Source organism: Monodon monoceros, unplaced genomic scaffold (assembly GCF_005190385.1).
Source record: "Monodon monoceros isolate NGI ecotype Baffin Bay Population unplaced genomic scaffold, NGI_Narwhal_1 Super_Scaffold_22, whole genome shotgun sequence".
In the NCBI taxonomy this organism is placed as follows: Eukaryota; Metazoa; Chordata; class Mammalia; order Artiodactyla; family Monodontidae; genus Monodon; species Monodon monoceros.
Genome location: NW_021703779.1, coordinates 13100325 through 13121442, shown reverse-complemented (window position 1 = coordinate 13121442; position 21118 = coordinate 13100325). Strand labels below are relative to the sequence as shown.

The following is a 21118-nucleotide window of genomic DNA, read 5'->3' as shown; positions in this document are numbered from 1 at the left end:
GCCTGTGCACTGTAGGATGTTCAGCTGCATCCCTGGCCTCCACCCACTCGATGCCAGTAGCAAACTGCCCCCCTCCCGCAGTGATGACAACCAAAAATGTCCCCAGCCATTGCCCAGTATCCTTTGGAGGGCAAAATCACCCTCAGTTGAGAACCACTGTTCTAAAGTTACAATTTGCCTTAGTAAAGTTAAGCAATGTTTGAAAATGCTTTATCTTGAATTAACTATAACTTGGCTAAGAAAAGACAATGTGATGAGTACAAGTTGATTTTTACTGTGTTCGCTAAGAAACCTGATGTTTCCTTATATTAAGCACTTTGTGGAGACTTGAGAAAAATAAGTAGCATTAAAAACAATGAAATAAATAGGGTCTCACCATTTTGTCATATTCATAGTAGGAGAGGTTTGTTTTGGTCAAAACAAAAAGCCGCTCTTTGTAATTATTGGGTGACATTTTCTTCTTTTGCTGTGACCTTTTGAGAAGAAGTTCTTCTAGAATGGATTCTGTGTTCATATTGTCGTCCTAAATAAAATAAAATGATTAGAATGAATGTTGGCAGCATCTAGCTAGGTTGTCTTTTAGCTTTCATAATTTTTATTCAACTATTTCTCATTAACGAATAATACAAATAGTTTTTTTAAATTAGATTTAACAGTATAGAGGAAAATGCAATGAAGCAGGCTCTTTTTTTTTTTTTTTTTTTTTGCGGTACGTGGGCCTCTCACTGTTGTGGCCTCTCCCATTGCGGAGCACAGGCTCCGGACGAGCAAGGCTCAGCGGCCATGGCTCACGGGCCCAGCCGCTCCGCGGCATATGGGACCTTCCCGGACTGGGACACGAACCCGTGTCCCCTGCATCGGCAGGCGGACTCCCAACCACTGCGCCACCAGGGAAGCCCTGAAGCAGGCTCTTAAACACACACATTCCTGCACTTTTTTCCTACTGCCTTGGCTTTGACGTGTTTAAATACGTTGATATTTTTATAGCATTTTATGCATTGTACTCATCTCCCACTTTGGATCATAAATTCACCATCTTCACACTACCTTCCAGACCACCATGTCAAAATTCTCCTTTTTCCTTAAACATTCTAGGGACATCTGTTGAATTGAATTGAATATCATCCAACTTTAAACAATCTGAACTCCAGACAGTTCATCGTGTCTGAAGTAACTGATCAGCTGAAATTTCTCTCCACTAATGTGGCCCATTGTTGGATCAAATTATCCAAACCACTTTGAGACTCTGATATTGTTGTAAATGACACCACAGTCCCTGAACATGATCAGATCTTTAGCATAAAGGACTTGGGTATAATTTTCACTGTTTCTGAGCATAAAACATTTTCAAAAGCTGTCAAAAGAGATTTAAAAGAACTGAAAGAATTGGTGCTTCATAAACTAAAAACACTCTTGCTTTTTCTTCGAAAACTGCATAAAACATTAAAAGTTAAGGTATTTCTGGAAAATAAATGCATTCATTTTCTGGTTCTACTAAGACTGTTGCTTCAACCCTCTGTCTGGTATCAGGTCTAGTAATGAAAAGCAATGCTGAGCAGTCGGCCACAAGAGACCAACTTCCTTATGTTCTTTGCTTTGTGAAATCACGTGCTTATTAGCAGTCAGATGCCCAATCATTACTATCTTTCTTTGTTTATTGATAATCTGAAGGTAATTAACTTTACTCACCTTAATTTCGACAGAGCTGAAGAAGTGTGCTTGTAGGTCTTTCACTCTCAAGCTCTAGGCAAAAAGTCACTGCTCTGAGACACCCCACTCATTTTCCCTCTGGCTATGCCAGGGTCATGCATTAAAAAGAAGATATTTGCATCCTATCTATCACCTGATCAGGAAGCAGCCACACAGTCACTAAGGGGCATGGCCGCAGAGTATGATGGGCCCACTATGGTAGGAGTGGAAGAAAGGGAGACTAAGAAACTCTGCTTGGCGTTGAATAAACCACGGTCAGGCCCAGCCAGCTTCCCTCCTGACATAAGCTACACCACTCTAAAGATGGGAATCAAGCAAATCAGCTTTTATTATTTATCTACATAGTCAGAACATATCTACATGTTCTCCAAGGGCATTGTTCGTCTCCTAGGCAGAAGTAGTAGAAATCTTAGCCATTAAATATAATAAAGACTTGGCCACTTTTTGCTTTGAATATTTTTACCTGGAAATAAAGTATAATTCTTTTGTGAAAGTAGAGTGGTGGGTTCCCTTTTGAGCCCAGTGAGTGCTATTCTCCATGGCCACTGGTTTATTTGTCCTGGACTCAAAGATGAGGCAAAGATCAGGGCACAGTCAACCCAGCCGGCCCTGGGAAGGCAGGGAGCACGCCTCCCTTCACCTTTGCCTCCGTGGTAACCTCTGCGCACACGCCTGTTCAGATAAGATTATTTTCTACACCCGTAGTCTATGGCCGGAAGAGAATTTGCTTGAAGACTTACTGAAACTCTGGAATGTCTACTTTTTGTGAGTTAAAGTTCCCTTTGGAGGAGCCATATCACACTGGGCAGAGGTGTAGGGAACTTTTTGCCTTTTAAATTTCTCCATGAAAAAAATTAACAGAGCAGAAAGAGAACACTGTGAAAACTCTTGTCAAACGTCTTTTACATCCACAGCTAAAACATTCCTCCTCAAAGCAGAGTGGTAGTTAAATAGATCTGGTTAGTTGAATACAAAGTTAACTTTTCAACACTTATTTTCAGACGCTGAATCAATTTGTAACATTAAGAGCACTGTTTTAAAAATGCAAATCCCAATGTCCAAGGTAGAGCACAGCCCTTCTCGTACTACATGCTGATACACATGCTTCTCTGTTTATAGAACTTGCACATTCATCACATGAAGAATGGTTTCTTGGGGAATTTTATCTAAAAAATGAATATGATGAGCCACTGAAAGCACTGACAAATGAAATTCACAAAGTCGCTTCTGTATATTGAAGGGAAGAAGGACATCGAGTAGAAAGGAAGGTACCAAGTCCTCAAGAACATTTTCTAATAAATCTCCAAGAGTTTATACACGTCGTTGCATCTAATGAAACATAATTTGTCAAATGTTAACAAAAATGTTTATTCCAAATCCTGCCCTTTGTGAATTTTTTGGCTTTCATCTTTAAAATCATATGTGATATATGTTTATTCGACAAAAGCAAGAACTACAGACAAGCAAAAGAAAACTTAACTTTTTGGTGAACATACCTTTAGATTTTTTTCAAATTACACATGCAGGTGTTTATTTTCACACAAATGAGTTCACATGCTATGCATACGTGTCTGTAATCTATGGTTCTCATGTCACACACACCTGGAGCCACCTGCCTCTGAAGTCCTTCAAAGTTCCACTCCCTAAGCTGGATTCCAGAGCATCTTAACAAAGTTAAAGAACCCTGTTTTGATGACTCACGCTCCTTTCACCTCCTGATCAGTTTCTTCTGAGACAATACTTGGTTCCTGATCAAGTTTGGACCTGCCTTTCTCCTTCTATTTGCTTCTATCCCTTCCTTGTACTTCCCTCTTCTCCTAGAGTAGCCTAGATTCTAAACTGAAGGCATTTCTATGGTGAGGACTAATTTTTAGAAATGGAACGTCTCTCGCCTTGTATTAGGACAGTAAGTCAACAGGGCTCCAGGGCCACTGTTCACTCAACCGCCTGTCCAGCGACTAGCAAACTCGGCTCTGCCTACCCACATTTAAGGGAAATTCAGTTGGGAAGGTGTTTTTTTTTTAAACTAAACAAAATTAAATTTGATCCTAAAGCTAGAAACCAGAAATCTATTTCCATAGAGGAGCTGGTGCGAGTTGGCTGGACACTCATATATCTCTACCTACATAGAATAGACACACCAATTTGCTTACCAAATAGCTCAGGCTGCCTACTTGCATAAACATATGAAACTAGAAAGATTAAAGTGCAGGGGAGGCCAAAAAAAAAAAAACCTGTCAGAAATCAGTACAGTATTTTCTATAAGGAAGTCAGCAACCACTGTGTAAGTTTTAAACATAAAAGGTGCATGCTGAATTAACCAGACTTGGAATCGTTATGGTTACTTAGCATTTATAAGGAAATGATATCATGAGAGTAAGGAGTTCAAGCCTGCACATATGTGCAGCACACTTGATGTTGAGCCTACAGTGTGCTTGAGTGACAATGAACGGGTTTGAGAGATAGTTCCAGTAGCTCAGGGATATGCAAGCTTGCTGTGGGCTGGTAGACTCAGAAGCCTTCCAAGAGGTGACAGGACTGTCACTCGTGCACTGTGTCACCCTGACCAAGCCCCTTCCGTGCTGTAAATGTTAGTTTTCTCACCTGTGAAATGAAACGGGTAACAGCTCTTTCACTTTCTGTGACTTAAACGAGGAACTTTATGTGAAAATACTGGGCACGCTATGGGTACCCATAAGTTATTTATGATTAAAAGAGAAAAAGGTAGAGAGAAACAACTCAAGTTAGAGAGGAGTCCTTACTCTTTGCTACAAAAGGCCCGAGGAAGGAAAACTTATTATTTTTCTTAAGATAATTGAGAAAGATATTATGGAAGAGAGGGCATTCAGGTTGGACCTTGAAGGATGTGAGTGATCGCGGTGATGATAATCCTGGCTAACATTTAAGGAGGGCTCACGAAGTGCCAGGAGCTCTTTAAAGAACCTTAAAAAGATGCATTTGTTTACTGGTCACAACGGCCCTATGGGGTAGGCCATAAACAGCCCCATCCTGTGGGGTAAGTTGTAACAAAGCCCCCCTACGGGGTAGGTTGCAGCATCATTCCCTGCTTATAGCTGATGACGCTGTCACAGATAAGTAAACCGACCAGGCCACACTGCAAGTGTGCAGGAGCTGGGGTCTGAATCCAGGCAGTCTAACTCCATAGCCCATATTCATTTTATTTTATGTTGGAGAAATATAAAAAAAATTTTTAATTGAAGTATAGTTGATTTACAATATTATATTAGTTTCAGGTGTACAGCATACTGATTCAATATTTTTTTAGATTACATTCCTTTTAAAGTTATTAGAAAACAATGGCTCTATTTCCCTGTGCTGTACAATATATCCTTGTTGCTTATCCATTCTTTTTTATTGAAGTATAGTTGATTTACAATATTGTGTTAGTTTCAGGTGTAGAGCACAGTGATTCAGATATATGTATATATATTCTTTTTCAGATTCTTTTCCCATATAGGTTATTACAGAATATTGAGTAGAGTTCCCTGTGCTATACAGTAGGTCTTCGTTGTTTATCTATTTTATATATAGTGGTGTGTATCTGTTAATCCCAAACTCCTAGTGTATCCCTCCCTGCCCTTTCCCCTTTGGTAAGCATAAGTTTGTTTTCTATGTCTGTGCCCAGCCCATGTTCTTGACCACAATGCAGATGTTCGAGAAGGATATGCCAGCTGTGTAACGCTCGTAATCAGAGAAGGCTCTAACCTAAATGTAGGAAGGCAGCCACAGGGTATCAAAGGTGGTAGGAACCCTAGAAGTCATTTTATAGATGCAACACTGAGCCCTGGCGGCCTAGGTGACTTAGCCAGAATCACGACACTGCCCACGGAGCCAGATCACTGGTGTCCTGCCTGGGACACTTGCCCACACCATCATGGCAATAAATACACTAAAAGAGATCTATGTGTTCAGCTAAATGTATGATAGCCTTGCTAAAGCCTGTGGTCTGGTAGAACTAGGCATAAATTTGAGGCTGACCAGATACACACAAGGGAGCTTTTACTGGAAATATCAGAAAGATGTGACCTATAAATAAGGAACCTTTAGAGGTTCCTTCTTTCAGCAGGAACCTCTAAAGCAGTGTTAAATAGCAAAACTCTAGCCCACGTTTTGAAAATAGGTAAGAACATACAATCTCAGAAGTTGGAATAAATTCTAAGTGGTGCAAAAGGGGCGCAGGAGTCAGGAAAGGAAGGGAGAAAGGTATGCATAGTTAATTGGGGCCATTGGATAGCTCCCTCAATTAAAATGTATATTCCCTGGCTGGCTCAGGATGGTGGCTTTAAAGCTTTATTTTTTAGAATTGAGAGATGAGGGTAGCAATTCCTTACCCCTTTATTTGATTTGGTTATCCTCCCTTACTTTACGTATCATTTACCTAAGATTTTGGTAGGTGTCAAGATATTAAAATAATACGTGTGCTGGGAGGGCAGTGGAGGGGGGAGGGCGGGAAGGAAAGGGAAGACGCTCCAAGTGCGGACTGGGATGGGGGCTCCGAAAGCCAAAATGGTGGACCTGTGGCAAACTTGACCTTCAGATACTTGCCCGAGGGCAGGCCTGCTTATCTTCCTGCTAAATAACTGAACAAAATATGATGGTAAGTTAAACAGGAGCAGAAAGCTTAACTCAGAATCAGGTAAAGTGGTTCAAAAATATAACTCTTAAGATGCTGGCCAAGGACAAATACCAGCTGCACAGAAGCTGACAGATCCCCGTTTCATAGGACATTTTGCAGGCGAGAGAAAGTTACAGTTGATCTCGGCATGATACGGACAGAAATCCTTTAACATTGATACTTGAATCCAGCATTTTGAAACACCATACCTCGGTTGCTCCAAAATGAATTTATGGAAAGCACACACTTTAGGAAGCCATTTTTGCACAGAGAATGCCAATGCCTTTCCTGTTAGAGCTAAAATTTGCTTTTGGTGTGAAGCTCATCTTCAGTGCCTCATAGAGCTTTGATAAGGCCTTTCCTTCTTTTCAGCAACCTCTTTCCTTCTGCTCCCTCCCCTCTGCCCAGCGCACCCCTCTGGGCACCTTCCTTAGAAGAAAAGCAAAAAGTGATAAATTCACGTCCTAATACATCATGCTGAATTAGTTTAACATGTAACACTGCTAAGGATACAGGTTGGTGTGGACAAAAGCACCAATATTTTGGGGGTTCAGATCCCTGGCCTGTCTCTATGCTATGGCCTAGCACCCTAGTAGATGTTCTAGAAACCTGCACCCCTTCCCCTCATCACTCTGTAGGCAAAGTTTTTAAAAAGACCATAGCAAAGTGTAAAAACTGGAGACAACGAGATGACCTCAACCTAAACGTTTAGTCCTCACCCTCCTTCCCCCAGCCCCCTGGGGATAGGAGATATTGGGAGGGGAAGACACCTCACGCCTTCTCTTGTCAACAAGTACCTGCTCCGTGGCTCTGTTATGGCCTTGCAATCCTGGGACTGGTTACCTTAAAATCAGTTTGACTGTGTATTTGTGCCACCGATTTCTAACGAATAAGTACGTGGATGTGACTCCAAGTGTGGCCCACGGACAGGCAGTATCAGCATACCCTGGGAGCTTGTTTGAAATTCATACTCTCAGATCCCGCCCCAGCCCTAGTGCATCAGAATCTGCATTTTAGTGAGATACCAGGTGACTTATGTGCACGTCAGAGTTGGAGAAGCAATGACCTAGAGCACATTATAGTTGTACTACTTTTTAAATCCAGTGAAACCATCATGGTCTGCGAGAACTTTCAGAATTCTATGTATGTGGCTGCAACTGTGTGGTTCACCTCCCTCCCATCTTTCTACCTCCATCTAGAATACCCGCAGGCCCCTGACTTAGGGAGACTTCAGGAAGCTAAGAATAAATATTCGTAGCAAAAAAAAAAAAACCATCATAAAGCACATATAAGTAAAAGAAGGCATGACTAACATTTTTTTTTGTCTTTTGGGGAGCAATTACAAAGCCAATATGAAAAGTCACAGAAGGACCTATAATGGAAAAATCTGAAAAAGGATAGATTTTTATAAATATGTGTATATATATATATGTATGACTGACTCACTTTACTGTACGCCTGAAACTAACACAACACTCTAAATCGACTACACTTCAATTAAAAAAGTAAATAAAGGGGAAATAAAGAAAGGTCCTCAAAGGGCAACGGCTTAAGAATAGTATGGAGAAAATCAGCAGAGGAATAGACACAAAGCTAGATCAAGCTGATGGTGATGTACACACAACCTGACAGGTTCCCTGAACGAGATCTTGAGCTAGGAGGGAATTTCCAGTGACTCTTCTATAGCAGGCCCCTGAATGACATTGTCCCATCCAAAGCCCCCAGAGGAGCCCCAGCAATTTCACCTTCATAATTTTGCACTGTTTTTCTTAAAGCATCCCCCTCCCCCCAAGTTTGTGAACTTCAGGCTCTACAACACCCAGATCCGAACCTATTTTCCTGTAGGACATGACGCTGTAGAGCCACCTGCCCTTCCACGTACCATTTTGCCTGGCTCTGTTGCCCGGGTCCACGCGGTGAGGTCGCTCTGCTCTTGTAGGGACTCAGCCGCAGCTGTCCTCCTTCCAGCAGCCGCAAATTGCCTCACATTTTCCCAGCTGCTGGGTCAGAAATGGCTGCATTACTCAGTGCCCCCCAAACGTTTATTGTCCTGCAAGGTCTTACACAATCCCACAGGAAACCGCGCTCAACACTTAGCCAATACTTGTTGACCTGATTGAGCGCAACAAAAACGGAGACAAAAGCATATTTCATAAAGGTTCCAACTTTGATAACTACAGCTCCTGCTTTTCCCAGGCAGCTCTCGGGCACATGTGATAACCTCTCTTTGTTTGGAGAGTTCTGCGCTGGAAAGGACGAGAAAACATCTCGGCAAAAGCCCGCTTGTGATGCTGACTTCTCTCACACGAGTCAGGAAACCATGAGGTAACGCCAAAGTGTGCAGAGAATAAGCAATGGAAACTTCAACTCAACACTGGACCCAGGGAGGTCAGAGAGGATATGAGCGAGAAGGACTGTCAAATGATGGAAAAGGAGCACATTTCCACAGCTTAAATTAAGAAATCCAGAAATGGAAGAGAGATGGGTGTGGCTCACGTACCATGCCCCAAAAGTGCAGTGAAAGAATGTGATTATCACTTGAATGATTTATGATGATCACTCTAATGATTTATGACATCACAACTTTTAAACTTTATTTTTTATTAAAAAAATTTTTTTATTGAAGTATACTTGAGTTACAGTGTTGTGTTAGTTTCAGGTGTACAGCAAAGTGACTCAGTTATACATACATATATATATATATTCTTTTTCCAATTGTTTTCCATTATGGTTTATTACAGCATAATAATAAATATAGTTTATTATTGAATATAGTTCCCTGTGCTCTACAGTAGGACCTTGTTGTTTATCTATTTTATATAGAGTAGTGTGTATCTGTTCATCCCAAACTCCTAATTTATCCCTCCCCCCTTTCCCCTAGGGTAACCATAAGTTTGTTTTCTATGTCTGTGAGTCATAATATCATGGCTTTATTCATTCTACCATCTTCTCCAGTGCACACTGACTGTATGTAATCTGTAATAAGTCTAATGACTTATTTTAGGTTCAGCTATGGATGGCTGAGAAAATCATCCTTTTGGCATGCATTGACACACTATATTAGCTTATAAATTGTTGGCTACTTAAACTTATTTGTAAACGTCTGTGTTGTGATGAAATCTTGGGTGGGCAGAGGATGGTGAAGCCCCTGACTTTGAAAGAGGTATTCCTTTGAGTGGACACAGGGTGAGCATCATTTCTATTCATTCGTTCAGTCTTACTGAGAACCTACCACCTACCAAGCATTCTGTTAGGTCCAGAGACACAGCAGTAAACAGAACAGCGGCAGCGCACATCTTCAGGAGGCTTATGTCCAGTGGAGGAAGGACTACAAATAAAGATTTAATTACAGTAGAGTGTCTGAAAAATAAATATTTCTATTTGAAACTGGAATTTGGGGAACGACAGAGTCCTTCAGAACAATTCAAAAGAGGAGAAATTACACCCTGATAGCAAATAAGTCACTGATGGATTCCACATAGGTCTCCATCCTCTAGGAATCAAGTAGGCAGTCATTCGAGAAATTGATGGTGAAGCAGAGTGACAGTGGCAAAGCACCTTGGCCAAATAAATTAATTCTACACTCTGCTAATTCACTACCTTTCCCACATGGCGATTTGTATTTACTCTGCGGTTTGAACATGGTAGCATGGCTGAAGATCAATTCTAGAATAAAAAGTCAGTTTAGGGGAGGAGAGGAGGACGTGGCAGAACGCTGAAAACACCTAGGCACGACCTCTTGGGATTCTCATCCCTTCTTGCGGCTTGAAACGCTCAGGGGCAGCTGGGAGGAGTGGTTTCCTCTGAGTCAAAATGTCCCAGATTTATGTATTTATTCTATTCATTCACTTCCTCTGCTACTTCTCCGGAACTTTTCTTGGGCTTTGTATTTTCCATGTCTTCAGTCCAATTCTAACTTGTTGTGGCAACCCACTGTTTCCATTATGTGATTTAATTTGCTCGGATTATGGTGTGCGTTGTCACCTCTACCCAGGGAGACCCATAGGAATTTTCTCTGAGCTTCTCTGCGTGAGCTTTTAGCACGCAACAGGTTTGTGTAGGGCTGCAGCATGGGGCGATTTGGCTTCACGATGTAAACAAGCTTGTTCAGTTGGGAGCAGTAGTGCTCACATTTTTAGAACAAGAAAGAACCTGATAGGATCCATTATGTGTGTGTGTGTGTGTATGTGTGTGTGTGTGTGTGTGTGTGTGTGAGAGAGAGAGAGAGAGAGAGAGAGAGAGAGAGGGAGAGGGAGGAAGAGAGAATGTGTCTGTCCGTGTTTCTTCTGGCTTCGAGTGACGTCTATTTTTCTCTTACTTTAAAAAATTCATTTGAGTCATGGCTTTAAACACCATCTATATACTTATGGTTCCAAATTTCAGCCAGGTCCTCTCCCCTGAATTCCAGACTTGTATTCGACTGTCACCTTGTCCATCTATACTTGGAATATCTAATAACCATGTCAAATGTAACATGACCAAAGGTGACCTCCCGACTAACCCCACAAACCAGCTCCTCCTACAGGCTTTCCTTCTCAGCTGAGAGCAAGTGTAGCCTTCCAGTTGCTCAGGCCAAAGAATGTGGAATCACCCTTGACTTTTACCCTTCTTTCACACCCAACATCTGATCCATCACGAAATATGGTTAGCCATATTGTCAAAATATATCCCAAATTTGGCCACTTTTCACCACCTCTACTGCTACCTACTGGTCTAAGTTGCCACCATCCGTCATCTGGAATATTGTGCTCGCCTCCTGCCTGCTCGTCCTGCTTCCACACTTGCCGCCTGCTGTCTGTTCTCCACTGACTAGCCAGAATGATGCTTTCATATGTAAGTCAAAGCCGGCCACTCCTCCTGTCTGAACTCTTCAATGGTTCCCCCTCTTCTGGTCCCCTAGTACTGTCTCTAACATCATCTTATGATTCTTCTACCTCACATTGCCACTCCTACAGTATTCTGAGCACCACCTGCCCCAGGGCCTTTGCCCAGGCTGTTTCCTTTACTTGGCAAACCATCACAGACATCTGACTGGTTCGTTTCCTCATCTCCAGGCTCTGCTTCAAATGGCATCTTCCTAATGAGCCCTACCTAGACCATCTTGTTACTACCACACCTCGCTCCACCCAGCACTCCCAATCTCCCTTACTCTGCTCTACTTTTTCTTTTTTTCATAGCACCTAACACCTTAAAACTGACTACATAATTGAGTTATTTATTACCTTTAATATCTGTCTCTCCTCCCTGAGGGGTAAGCCCACAAGGGCTCTGATAGCTTCACTCTACAGCCTGAGCATTTTTCATGGGGATCTCTTCACTGGGGGCGTCACTCCGTCACCTCCTGCTCTTATGTCTCCTGGTGCTGAAATAATCTACTTGGAGGTTGGGATCTGATGTGAATAGTTTACACTTAACTGGAATCAAAGATGAATGTGTCACCTCTCCTAAGGATGCTTGCATATTAAACCTCAGGTTCAATGGTGGAACCCGAGGTTTTTCTTCATGAAAGGAGATTGTGAGTGGAGGGTGAGGGTGGACACAGAAAGGTTTGTTTTTTGTTTGTTTGTTTTTCTTTTTTTTTTTTTTTTTTTTGGCCATGCTGCATGGCTTATGGGATCTTAGTTCCCTGACCAGGGATCAAACCTGGGCCCTTGGCTGTGAGGGACCACCAGGGAATTCCCTGTTGTGTGGGTTTGTTGTGCCTTTTCCCGACATCCATGCGATCTTTACACAGATTGTTGGCATTTTATCAGTTTCACTCCTATTTTCTAGCAGAAGGTAAGGACTTGAGATCTAGATGGGGTTGGCAAACTATTTCTACCACCTGTTTCGGGAAATAAGATTTATTGGAGTGCAGCCACGGTCGTCCGTTCACGTGTTGTGTGAGGCTGCCCTCCTTCTCCAGCGGCAGAGTTGAGTTGTTGCGACAGAGGCCATATGCCCACAAAGTCTCAAATGTTTACTATCTGGCCTACATAGAAAAAATTTGCCAACTCATGCTCTAGAAGAATCCTGCCAGCTATGGAAGTGATCTAGTTGCTTGGAATTTAGCTCAACAGCTCAATTCAGTAGATCTTCACTGAACTGTATTGTGTACAAGGTGCCAGTTGGAAGCAAAGGAAGTAGGCAGAGGGGAGATCTTTATGGAGCCCTTACAGCTACGATTCCCACTTCGATTCAAATGATTTTTTTCCCAAAACTTTATTATGAATAATTTCAAAATACAGAAAAGTTTTTTAAAAGTATGGTGAACACCCATACACTACTGGATTCTACAATTACATTTTATTATATCTGCTTTGTCATCTGTCTATTTATCCACCCTCTATCCATCCATCAGTCCACCTTATTGGTATTACTACTGTTACTGTTATTTTTTGCTGCATTCAAAGTAAGTCACAGACACCAGTGGACTTCATACGTGAACACCTCAGAGTACACAACATCAACGAGGATAGTTCAAATTAGCCTTTTATTTTTAGTTATTTTCTTTTTATTGGAGTATAATTGCTTTACAATGTTGTGTTAGTTTCTGCCACACAGCGAAGTGAATCAGCCATACGCATACACACGTCCCCTCCCTCTTGGACCTCCCTCCCATCCCCACCCCCCATCCCACCCATCTAGGCCATCACAGAGCACTGAGCTGAGCTCCCTGTGCTATACAGCAGGTTCCCACTAGCTAGCTATTTTACACATGGTAATGTATTTATGTCAAACCTAATCTCCCAATTCATCCCACCCTCCCCTTCCCACCCTGTGTCCATACGTCTGTTCTCTACGTCTGCCTTTCTGTTCCTACCCTGCAAATAGGTTCATCTGTGACATTGTTCTAGATTACACATATATGCGTTACTATACGATATTTGTTTTTTAGCCTTTTAACTTCAACCCTGTGATCTTGAAAGCAGCCTTCATTTGGCCAGAAGACACAGTCTTACACAAGCTGAAAACTGAGAAAGGTTATCAGGATAACTGAGGTAAGTATCATTCACCTACATTTCTCCATTTCCCTGGTTCAGAGATGAATCGGCCTTTCAGGGCTGAGAATGTTTTGCATGTGATGAATTCTAGGAAAGTTCTGTGGCTCAAGAGAGAGGGTCATAAGCTATTCTTTTCTGGCACGCTGCCAAAAACCCATGGGAAGGACAATTACGTGTTTCATGCAATGGTGGATCACATGTAGCCTCTGGGTCAGAACCCTGGCCGATGGGCCAGACCACATCCATGCAGATTGCTCTCATGAGGGTGGAAACAGGAGTCACGTATACACATCTTCTCTGGATATTTTTGGATGTCCTTGACCACAAGCACATTAATGCCCTTCATAAATGAATGTTTACAAAATAATCAGTCCCTTACTTGGAGACATTTCCTGGGTCCAGAGAGTCTGAGTCCCTAATATGGAATATTCTAAAGATATTTGTCATTTAATGAACAGCATTTACCATGCCCTGGGAGGCAAATTACCGAAACCTGATCAATCTGCAAGAAAGATTTTTTTTTAAGAAAGACTTTTTGAGTTGACTGCTTGAAGGAGAAAAAAAATTGCAAATGATGAAACGTATAAGATGTCCATATATTTCTATAAAGTATATTTTTGAGAAGAAAGTCAGTCATCCAGGAGAAGAAAATAAAATTTTGGAATGAAAAAGGAAAAAAAGGTCACATAAAATATGTTGATAATATGAGTGTCTTCAAGGATAACGGTGTTACTTGGAATCATTGAGCGATTGATGCCGTATCTACACGCTCATATATCCAGCTGCCTGTTTAGCATCTCCAACTGGATGGCAAATGACAGTGTGAAAAGTGCTCAAAGCTCCATGTATGAAGTCACATTTCTCATCTCAAAAGCCAGCTTTGTTACAGTGAAACATTACTTGCTGCATATTCTCTTTGTAACAATTTGCCCCCTACCTTTGTTTTTCCTCATTTTAAGTCTTCTGGCTTTTCAGGTCTGCTCTTTTTTGTTCTTTTTTTCTGCAGCAGCCCACAAACAGACTTCCCTGCCTTACCCTGACAATGCACACCCTTGGACTTAGCTTCTCCCCATGACTGGCTTCCCAAAGTCAAGAAGGAAGGGAAGCTCTTCTGCCTGTTTCAGTTTCAGAGGTGGAGGGGATTCTGAGTCCCAGGGGAGGTTCTGAAAAGGTGATAAACTGAAAGCATCCTCAAGAGTATGGCAAGTCCAATATAGAAGTGGGTGAAAATGCACAGCGATGCCATTCTCTCCTGTTTTCTTGTATTAGGAAGCTGTCCTTCTAAATGCTACATGTAACAGAGAAAACTTTCAGGACATCCGTGCATCAGAGGTTACTGCTCTGGCCAGTGGGATGCAACATTTCATCTCTCAAGTGTAGTTTAATAAATTTTTATCTTACTGGATGGCTGCTTGCCTTGGTACTAACATTTAAATGAACAGATCCGCTTTCTGAAAGGGTAAATTTTTTTTTAAACATCTTTATTGGAGTATAATTGCTTTACAATGGTGTGTTAGTTTCTGCTTTATAACAAAGTGGATCGGCTATACATATACATATATCCACATACCTCTTCCCTCTTGTGTCTCCCTCCCTCCCACGCTCCCTATCCCACCCCTCTAGGTGGTCACAAAGCGCCGAACTGAAATCCCTGTGCCATGCGGCTGGCTCCCACTAGCTATCTACCTTGCGTTTGGTAGTGTATATATGTCCATGCCACTCTCTCACTTCGTCCCACCTTACCCTTCCCTCGCCCCGTGTCCTCAAGCCCATTGTCTACGTCTGAGTCTTTATTCCTGTCCTGCCCCTAGGTGCTTCATAACTTTTTTGTTTTTTAGATTCCGTATATTTGTGTTAGCATACGGTATTTGTTTTTCTCTTTCTGCCTTACTTCACTCTGTATGACAGACTCTAGGTCCATGCACCTCACTACAAATAACTCAATTTCGTTTCTTTTTATGGCTGAGTGATATTCCATTGTATATATGTGCCATATCTGCTTTATCCATTCATCTGTCAATGGACACTTAGGTTGCTTCCATATCCTGGCTATTGTAAATAGAGCTGCAATGAACATTTTGGTACATGACTCTTTTTGAATTATGGTTTTCTCAGGGTATATGCCCAGTAGTGCGATTGCTGGGTCATATGGTAGTTCTATTTTTAGTATTTTAAGGAACCTCCATACTTCACTCCATAGTGGCTGTATCAGTTTACATTCCCACCAACAGTGCAAGAGGGTTCCCTTTTCTCCATACCTTCTCCAGCATTTATTGTTTGTAGATTTTTTGATGATGGCCATTCTGACTGGTGTGAGGTGATACCTCATTGTAGTTTTGATTTGCATTTCTCTCATGATTAGTGATGTTGAGCATCCTTTCATGTGTTTGTTGGCAATCTGTATATCTTCTTTGGAGAAACGTCTATTTAGGTCTTCTGCCCATTTTTGGATTGGGTTGTTTTCTTTTTTTGAAATAGAGCTGTATGAGCTGCTTGTAAATTTTGGAGATTAATCCTTTGTCAGTTGCTTCATTTGCAAATATTCTCTCCCATTCTGAGGGTTGTCTTTTCGTCTTGTTTATGGTTTCCTTTGCTGTGCAAAACCTTTTAAGTTTCATTAGGTCCCATTTGTTTATTATTATTTCCATTTCTCTAGGAGATGGGTCAAAAAGGATCTTGCTGTGATTTATGTCATAGAGTATTCTGCCTATTTCCTCTAAGAGTTTTATAGTGTCTGGCCTTACGTTTAGGTCTTTAATCCATTTTGAGTTAAGTTTTGTGTATGGTGTTAGGGAGTGTTCTAATTTCATTCTTTTACATGTAGCTGTCCAGTTTTCCCAGCACCACTTATTGAAGAGGCTGTCTTTTCTCCATTGTATGTTATTGCCTCCTTTGTCGTAAATTAGGTGCCCATGTGTGCATGGGTTTATCTCTGGGCTTTCTATCCTGTATCATTGAGCTATATTTCTGTTTTTGTGCCAGTACCATACTGTCTTGATTACTGTAGCTTTGTCGTATAGTCTGAAGTCCAGGAACCTGACTTCCTCCAGCTCCGTTTTTCTTTCTCAAGATTGCTTTGGCTATTCAGGGTCTTTTGTGTTTCCATACAAATTGTGAATTTTTCTGTTCTAGTTCTGTGAAGAATACCTTTGGTAGCTTGATAGGGATTGCACTGAATCTGTACATTGCTTTGGGTAGTATAGTCATTTTCACAATGTTGATTCTTCCAATCCAAGAACATGGTATATCTCTCCGCTTGTATCATCTTTAATTTCTTTCATCAGTGTCTTATAGTTTTCTGCATACAGGTCTTTTGTCTCCTTAGGTAGGTTTATTCCAGGTATTTTATTCTTTTTGTTGCAATGGTAAATGGGAGTGTTTCCTTAATTGCTCTTTCCGATTTTTCATCATTAGTGGATAGGAATACAAGAGATTTCTGTGCATTAATTTTGTATCCTGCTACTTTACCAAATTCATTGATTAGCTCTAGTAGCTTTCTGGTAGCATCTTTAGGATTCTCTCTGTATAGTATCATGTTATCTGCAAGCAGTGACAGCTTTACTTCTTGTTTTCCGATTTGGATTCCTTTTATTTCTTTTTCTTCTCTGATTGCTGTGGCTAAAACTTCCAAAACTATGTTGAATAATAGTGGTCAGAGTGGACCACCTTGTTTTCTTCCTGATCTTAGAGGAAATGGTTTCAGTTTTTCACCATTAAGAACGATTCTGTGACAGGGCGAGAGAGAGGCATGGGCATATATACACTAACAAACGTAAGGTAGATAGCTAGTGGGAAGCAGCTGCATGGCACAGGGATATCGGCTCGGTGCTTTGTGACCGCCTGGAGGGGTGGGATAGGGAGGGTGGGAGGGAGGGAGACGCAAGAGGGAAGAGATATAGGAACATATGTATATGTATAACTGATTCACTTTGTTATAAAGCAGAAACTAACACACCATTGTAAAGCAATTATACCCTAATAAAGATGTTAAAAAAAAAAAAAAAGAACAATGCTGGCTGTGGGTTTGTCATATAGGCCTTTATTATGTTGAGGTAAGTTCCCTCTATGCCTACTTTCTGCAGGGTTTTTATCATAAATGGGTGTTGAATTTTGTCGAAAGCCTTTTCTGCATCTATTGAGATGATCATATGATTTTTCTCCTTCAATTAATATAGTTTATCACATTGATTGATTTGCATATATTGAGGAATCCTTGCATTCCTGGGATAAACCCCACTTGATCATGGTGTATGATCCTTTTAATGTGCTGTTGGATTCTGTTTGCTAGTATTTTGTTGAGGACTTTTGCACCCATGTTCATCAGTGATATTGGCCTGTAGTTTTCTTTCTTTGTGACATCTTTGTCTGATATTGGTATCAGGGTGACGGTGGCCTCCTAGAATGAGTTTGGGAGTGTTCCTCCCTCTGCTATATTTCGGAAGAGTTTGAGAAGGATGGGTGTTAGCTCTTCTCTAAATGTTTGATAGAATTCGCCTGTGAAGCCATCTGGTCCTGGGCTTTTGTTTGTTGGAAGATTTTTCATCACAGTCTCAATTTCAGGGCCTGTTTATATTTTCTATTCCTGGTTCAGTCTTGGAAGGTTATGCTTTTCTAAGAATTTGTCCATTTCTTCCAGGTTGTCCATTTTATTGGCATGTAGTTGCTTGTAGTAATCTCTCATGATCCTTTGTATTTCTGCAGTGTCAGTTGTTACTTCTCCTTTTTCATTTCTAATTCTATTGATTTGAGTCTTCTCCCTTTTTTTCTTGATGAGTCTGTCTAATGGTTTATCAATTTTGTTTATCTTCTCAAAGTGAAAGAGTAAATATTTGTAAGAGTTTTTTTTTTTAGCCCACAGAGCTTTGAAAATCCACCTCATCTGTTTTCTCGCATAAAAGCATATTTTCCAGTTATCTATTATCATGAAACAAATGACCTGGAAACTGAGTGGCTTGAGACAACCATGTTTATCTGCTCACAAGTCTGTGGGTCTGGAAGTTGGGAAGCACACAGGTGGGTGTTCATGTCTTAGCCACGTGGCATCAGCTGGGGCAGCTGGGCCTGGAGGAGCCACTTCCTAGATGGCTTGTTTGTCTATATGTCTGGTGCCACAGTGTCCTTGGCCTCTGTCTCCTTCCTCACATGGCGTTTCTTCCTCCAGGACCTCTCCTCCACATGGCGTGGGCTTCTCCCACAAAGCTGATCTCAGAGTCCTCACTCTTCCTACATGGCAGCTGGTTTCCTAAAGGCAGGAAGCAGAAGCTGGCAGGCCATTTCAGAGCCACGCCCAGAAGTGGCACACTGCCCCTTCCGCCATATTCCATCGGTCAGAGCAGCCAAAGGCCCTGCCTAGACTTAAGAGGAAGAGAAGTAAACTCCACTTGTGATGGGGGGAGTGTCAGGGTCACACTGAAGAAGAAAAGTGTATATGGGAGATACTGTTGCAGCCATCTTAGGAAAATAGAATCTTCCAAAGGAGGAGAAATGATGACTCTGGTCAACAGTGTGTAGTCATGATGACTGCCAAGTCAAACTTTTCACCCAGACTTGAGGGGACAGACAGGCAACGCTTCCTAGAGGGAGTCATGTGGAAACTGAGAGCTGAAAGATGAATGGCGATAGGCCAGATCAAGGAGAAAGAAATGTCCAGGCAGAGGCACAGCAAGTTGACAAGAGAGTGAATGCACATTCGAGAGCCTAAAAAAGTTGAGCATAATGGAAAGAGGGGCTGCTGCTGCTGCTGTGTGTGTGTGTGTGTGTGTCCATCCTTGAGCAAGTGTCAGCATGCTGAGGGTGAGGCTGGGTTAACGACATCACAGGACTTTCTCTTGAGGGCAATGAAGGTTTTAGGCGGTTATTCCATTTCCCTGAGACGTGGAGAATGGCTTGGCTATCAGAAGATGGATGGTGGCAGTCAAAATGGGAAGCACTGGATATATTGCTGCTTAAGAGAAATAGGAGCAGAATCCACAAGATTTCAAGGTGGAAGAGTGATAACTTGAGTTTCAGGCTCAGGCAATTATTGGCTAAACATTGAACTTTTTGGTAGAGAAGGCAGAAGTATTTACCCAGGTCTGCCAAGTGCCAGACAGAGAGCCCATGCTTCTATTTTCTTTGGAGACACCTGCAGACGTTAAGTAGAATGATGATGAGCAACAATATTATTTCATGGCACTTTTAAGGTTCACGTGTATTATCTCATTAGCTTTTTAAAAGCTATTTATTTTATTTATTTATGTTTGGCTGCATTGGGTCTTTATTGCTGCGTGCGGGCTTTCTCTAGTTGAGGCGAGCGGGGGCTACTCTTCATTGCGGTGCACGGGCTTCTCATTGCAGTGGCTTCTCTTGTTGTGGAGCTCAGGCTCTAGGTGCGTGGGCTTCAGTAGTTGTGGTGCGTGGGCCAGTAGTTGTGGCTCGCGGGCTCTAGAGCACAGGCTCAGCAGTTGTGGTGTATGTGCTCCGCGGCATGTGGGATTTTCCTGGACCAGGGTTCGAACCCATGTCCCCTGCATTGGCGGGCGGATTCTTAAGCACTGCGCCACCAGGGGGACCCTCTCATTTAACTTTCACTCATCGGAGTAAAGTGGGAAGGGGGGACTTGAGCCCTACTGACATATAAGGCATCAGGGGGAATGCCTACGGACTGTTGTCTTAAAGCAGGGGTCTGCAAACTAGGCCTGCAGCCAAGTCTGGCCCACTACCTCGTTTTTTTTAGAGCCTGCGAGCTAACAGTGGTTTTTACACTTGTAAGTACTTGAACTAAAAAACCAAAAGGAGAGTAACACTTCATGACAAGTGAAAATTACATGAAATTCAAATGTCAGTAGCCATAATTAAAGTTTTATTGAAACAGCCACGCCCATTTACTTGTGGTCTCTGGCTGTTTTGTTGCTACAAAGACCAACTGGCTTGGTAGCCACAGAGAACACGTGCAAAATCGAAAACATTTACTATCCAGCACTTTCTTTCCTTCTTCAAAACCAGGCAGTGAGCTTTCTGGTATTTACAGAACAGAAACCCCGCGGAGGCTTCTGCAACTCCGCACTCCCCTGGGAACTCTCCAATTCCCTCACCCCCTTGCAAGGAGAGAGCAGCAAGCAACTTATTTATGTAGCCAACAGTTGTGTAATGCTTAGCACCTGCCCAGCTCATTTCATTCTCATCACAACCCCATCAGGTGGTATCATCACCATGTCCATTTTACAATGGAGGAACTGGAGGCACAAAGAGGCTGAGCCACCTGCCCAAGGTCACACAGCTAGAAGTGGTGGAGGCAGGATTGAAACCCGTGCCGGCAAGCTCCTCGGATTGCGTGACCAGCGCACTCCAGGTAGAGACAGGTGTCCTAGAAGGTCCACTGGGACCTTCGCCCTGAAAAGAACACCTGCCAGGTCCAACCCCCGCTCCCAGGGCCCAGCGCGCAGCTCTAGGAGGCGGGAGGGGCGTCGAGGTCAGGCTGGGGCGGGGGAGCGGCGGGGGGGCGGAGCGAGAGGATCCGCGCGGCGGCGGACTGTCAATCAAGGAGTATCAACCCCGCCCAGGGCCCCAGAGACCCACACACTCCCGCTTCCCGCCTCCCGCTTCCCGCCTCCCGCTTCCCGCCTCCCTGCGGCCGCCGGCGGCGAAGTGCTGAGTCACGGTGAGGCAGCTGCGCGGCGCCCTCCGAGACCACCTTCCCCACGCCTCCCCCGCCGTACGGGCTGCAGCAGCCGCCCTCACCGGGCGGGGCTACAGAACGCCCGCGGGGCCGGGCGGGTGCAGGCTATCAGTTAGCAGGACCCCGCCCTCT

General features: G+C 42.8%; 1 protein-coding gene across 1 annotated transcript in view; it reads right to left on the bottom strand.

The window, feature by feature from the left end:
• BMX (BMX non-receptor tyrosine kinase) overlaps positions 1-8379 on the bottom strand; it is a 49344-nt gene extending 40965 nt beyond the window's left edge. The window contains exons 1-2 of the mRNA XM_029240701.1: positions 8229-8379; positions 377-523 (exon numbers count right to left, since the gene is read on the bottom strand). Of these exons, the coding sequence (XP_029096534.1) occupies positions 377-523; positions 8229-8231 (150 nt within the window). The 5' untranslated portion in view covers positions 8232-8379. The remainder of the gene's footprint in view (positions 1-376; positions 524-8228) is intronic.
• Positions 8380-21118: the final 12739 nt, after the last annotated feature.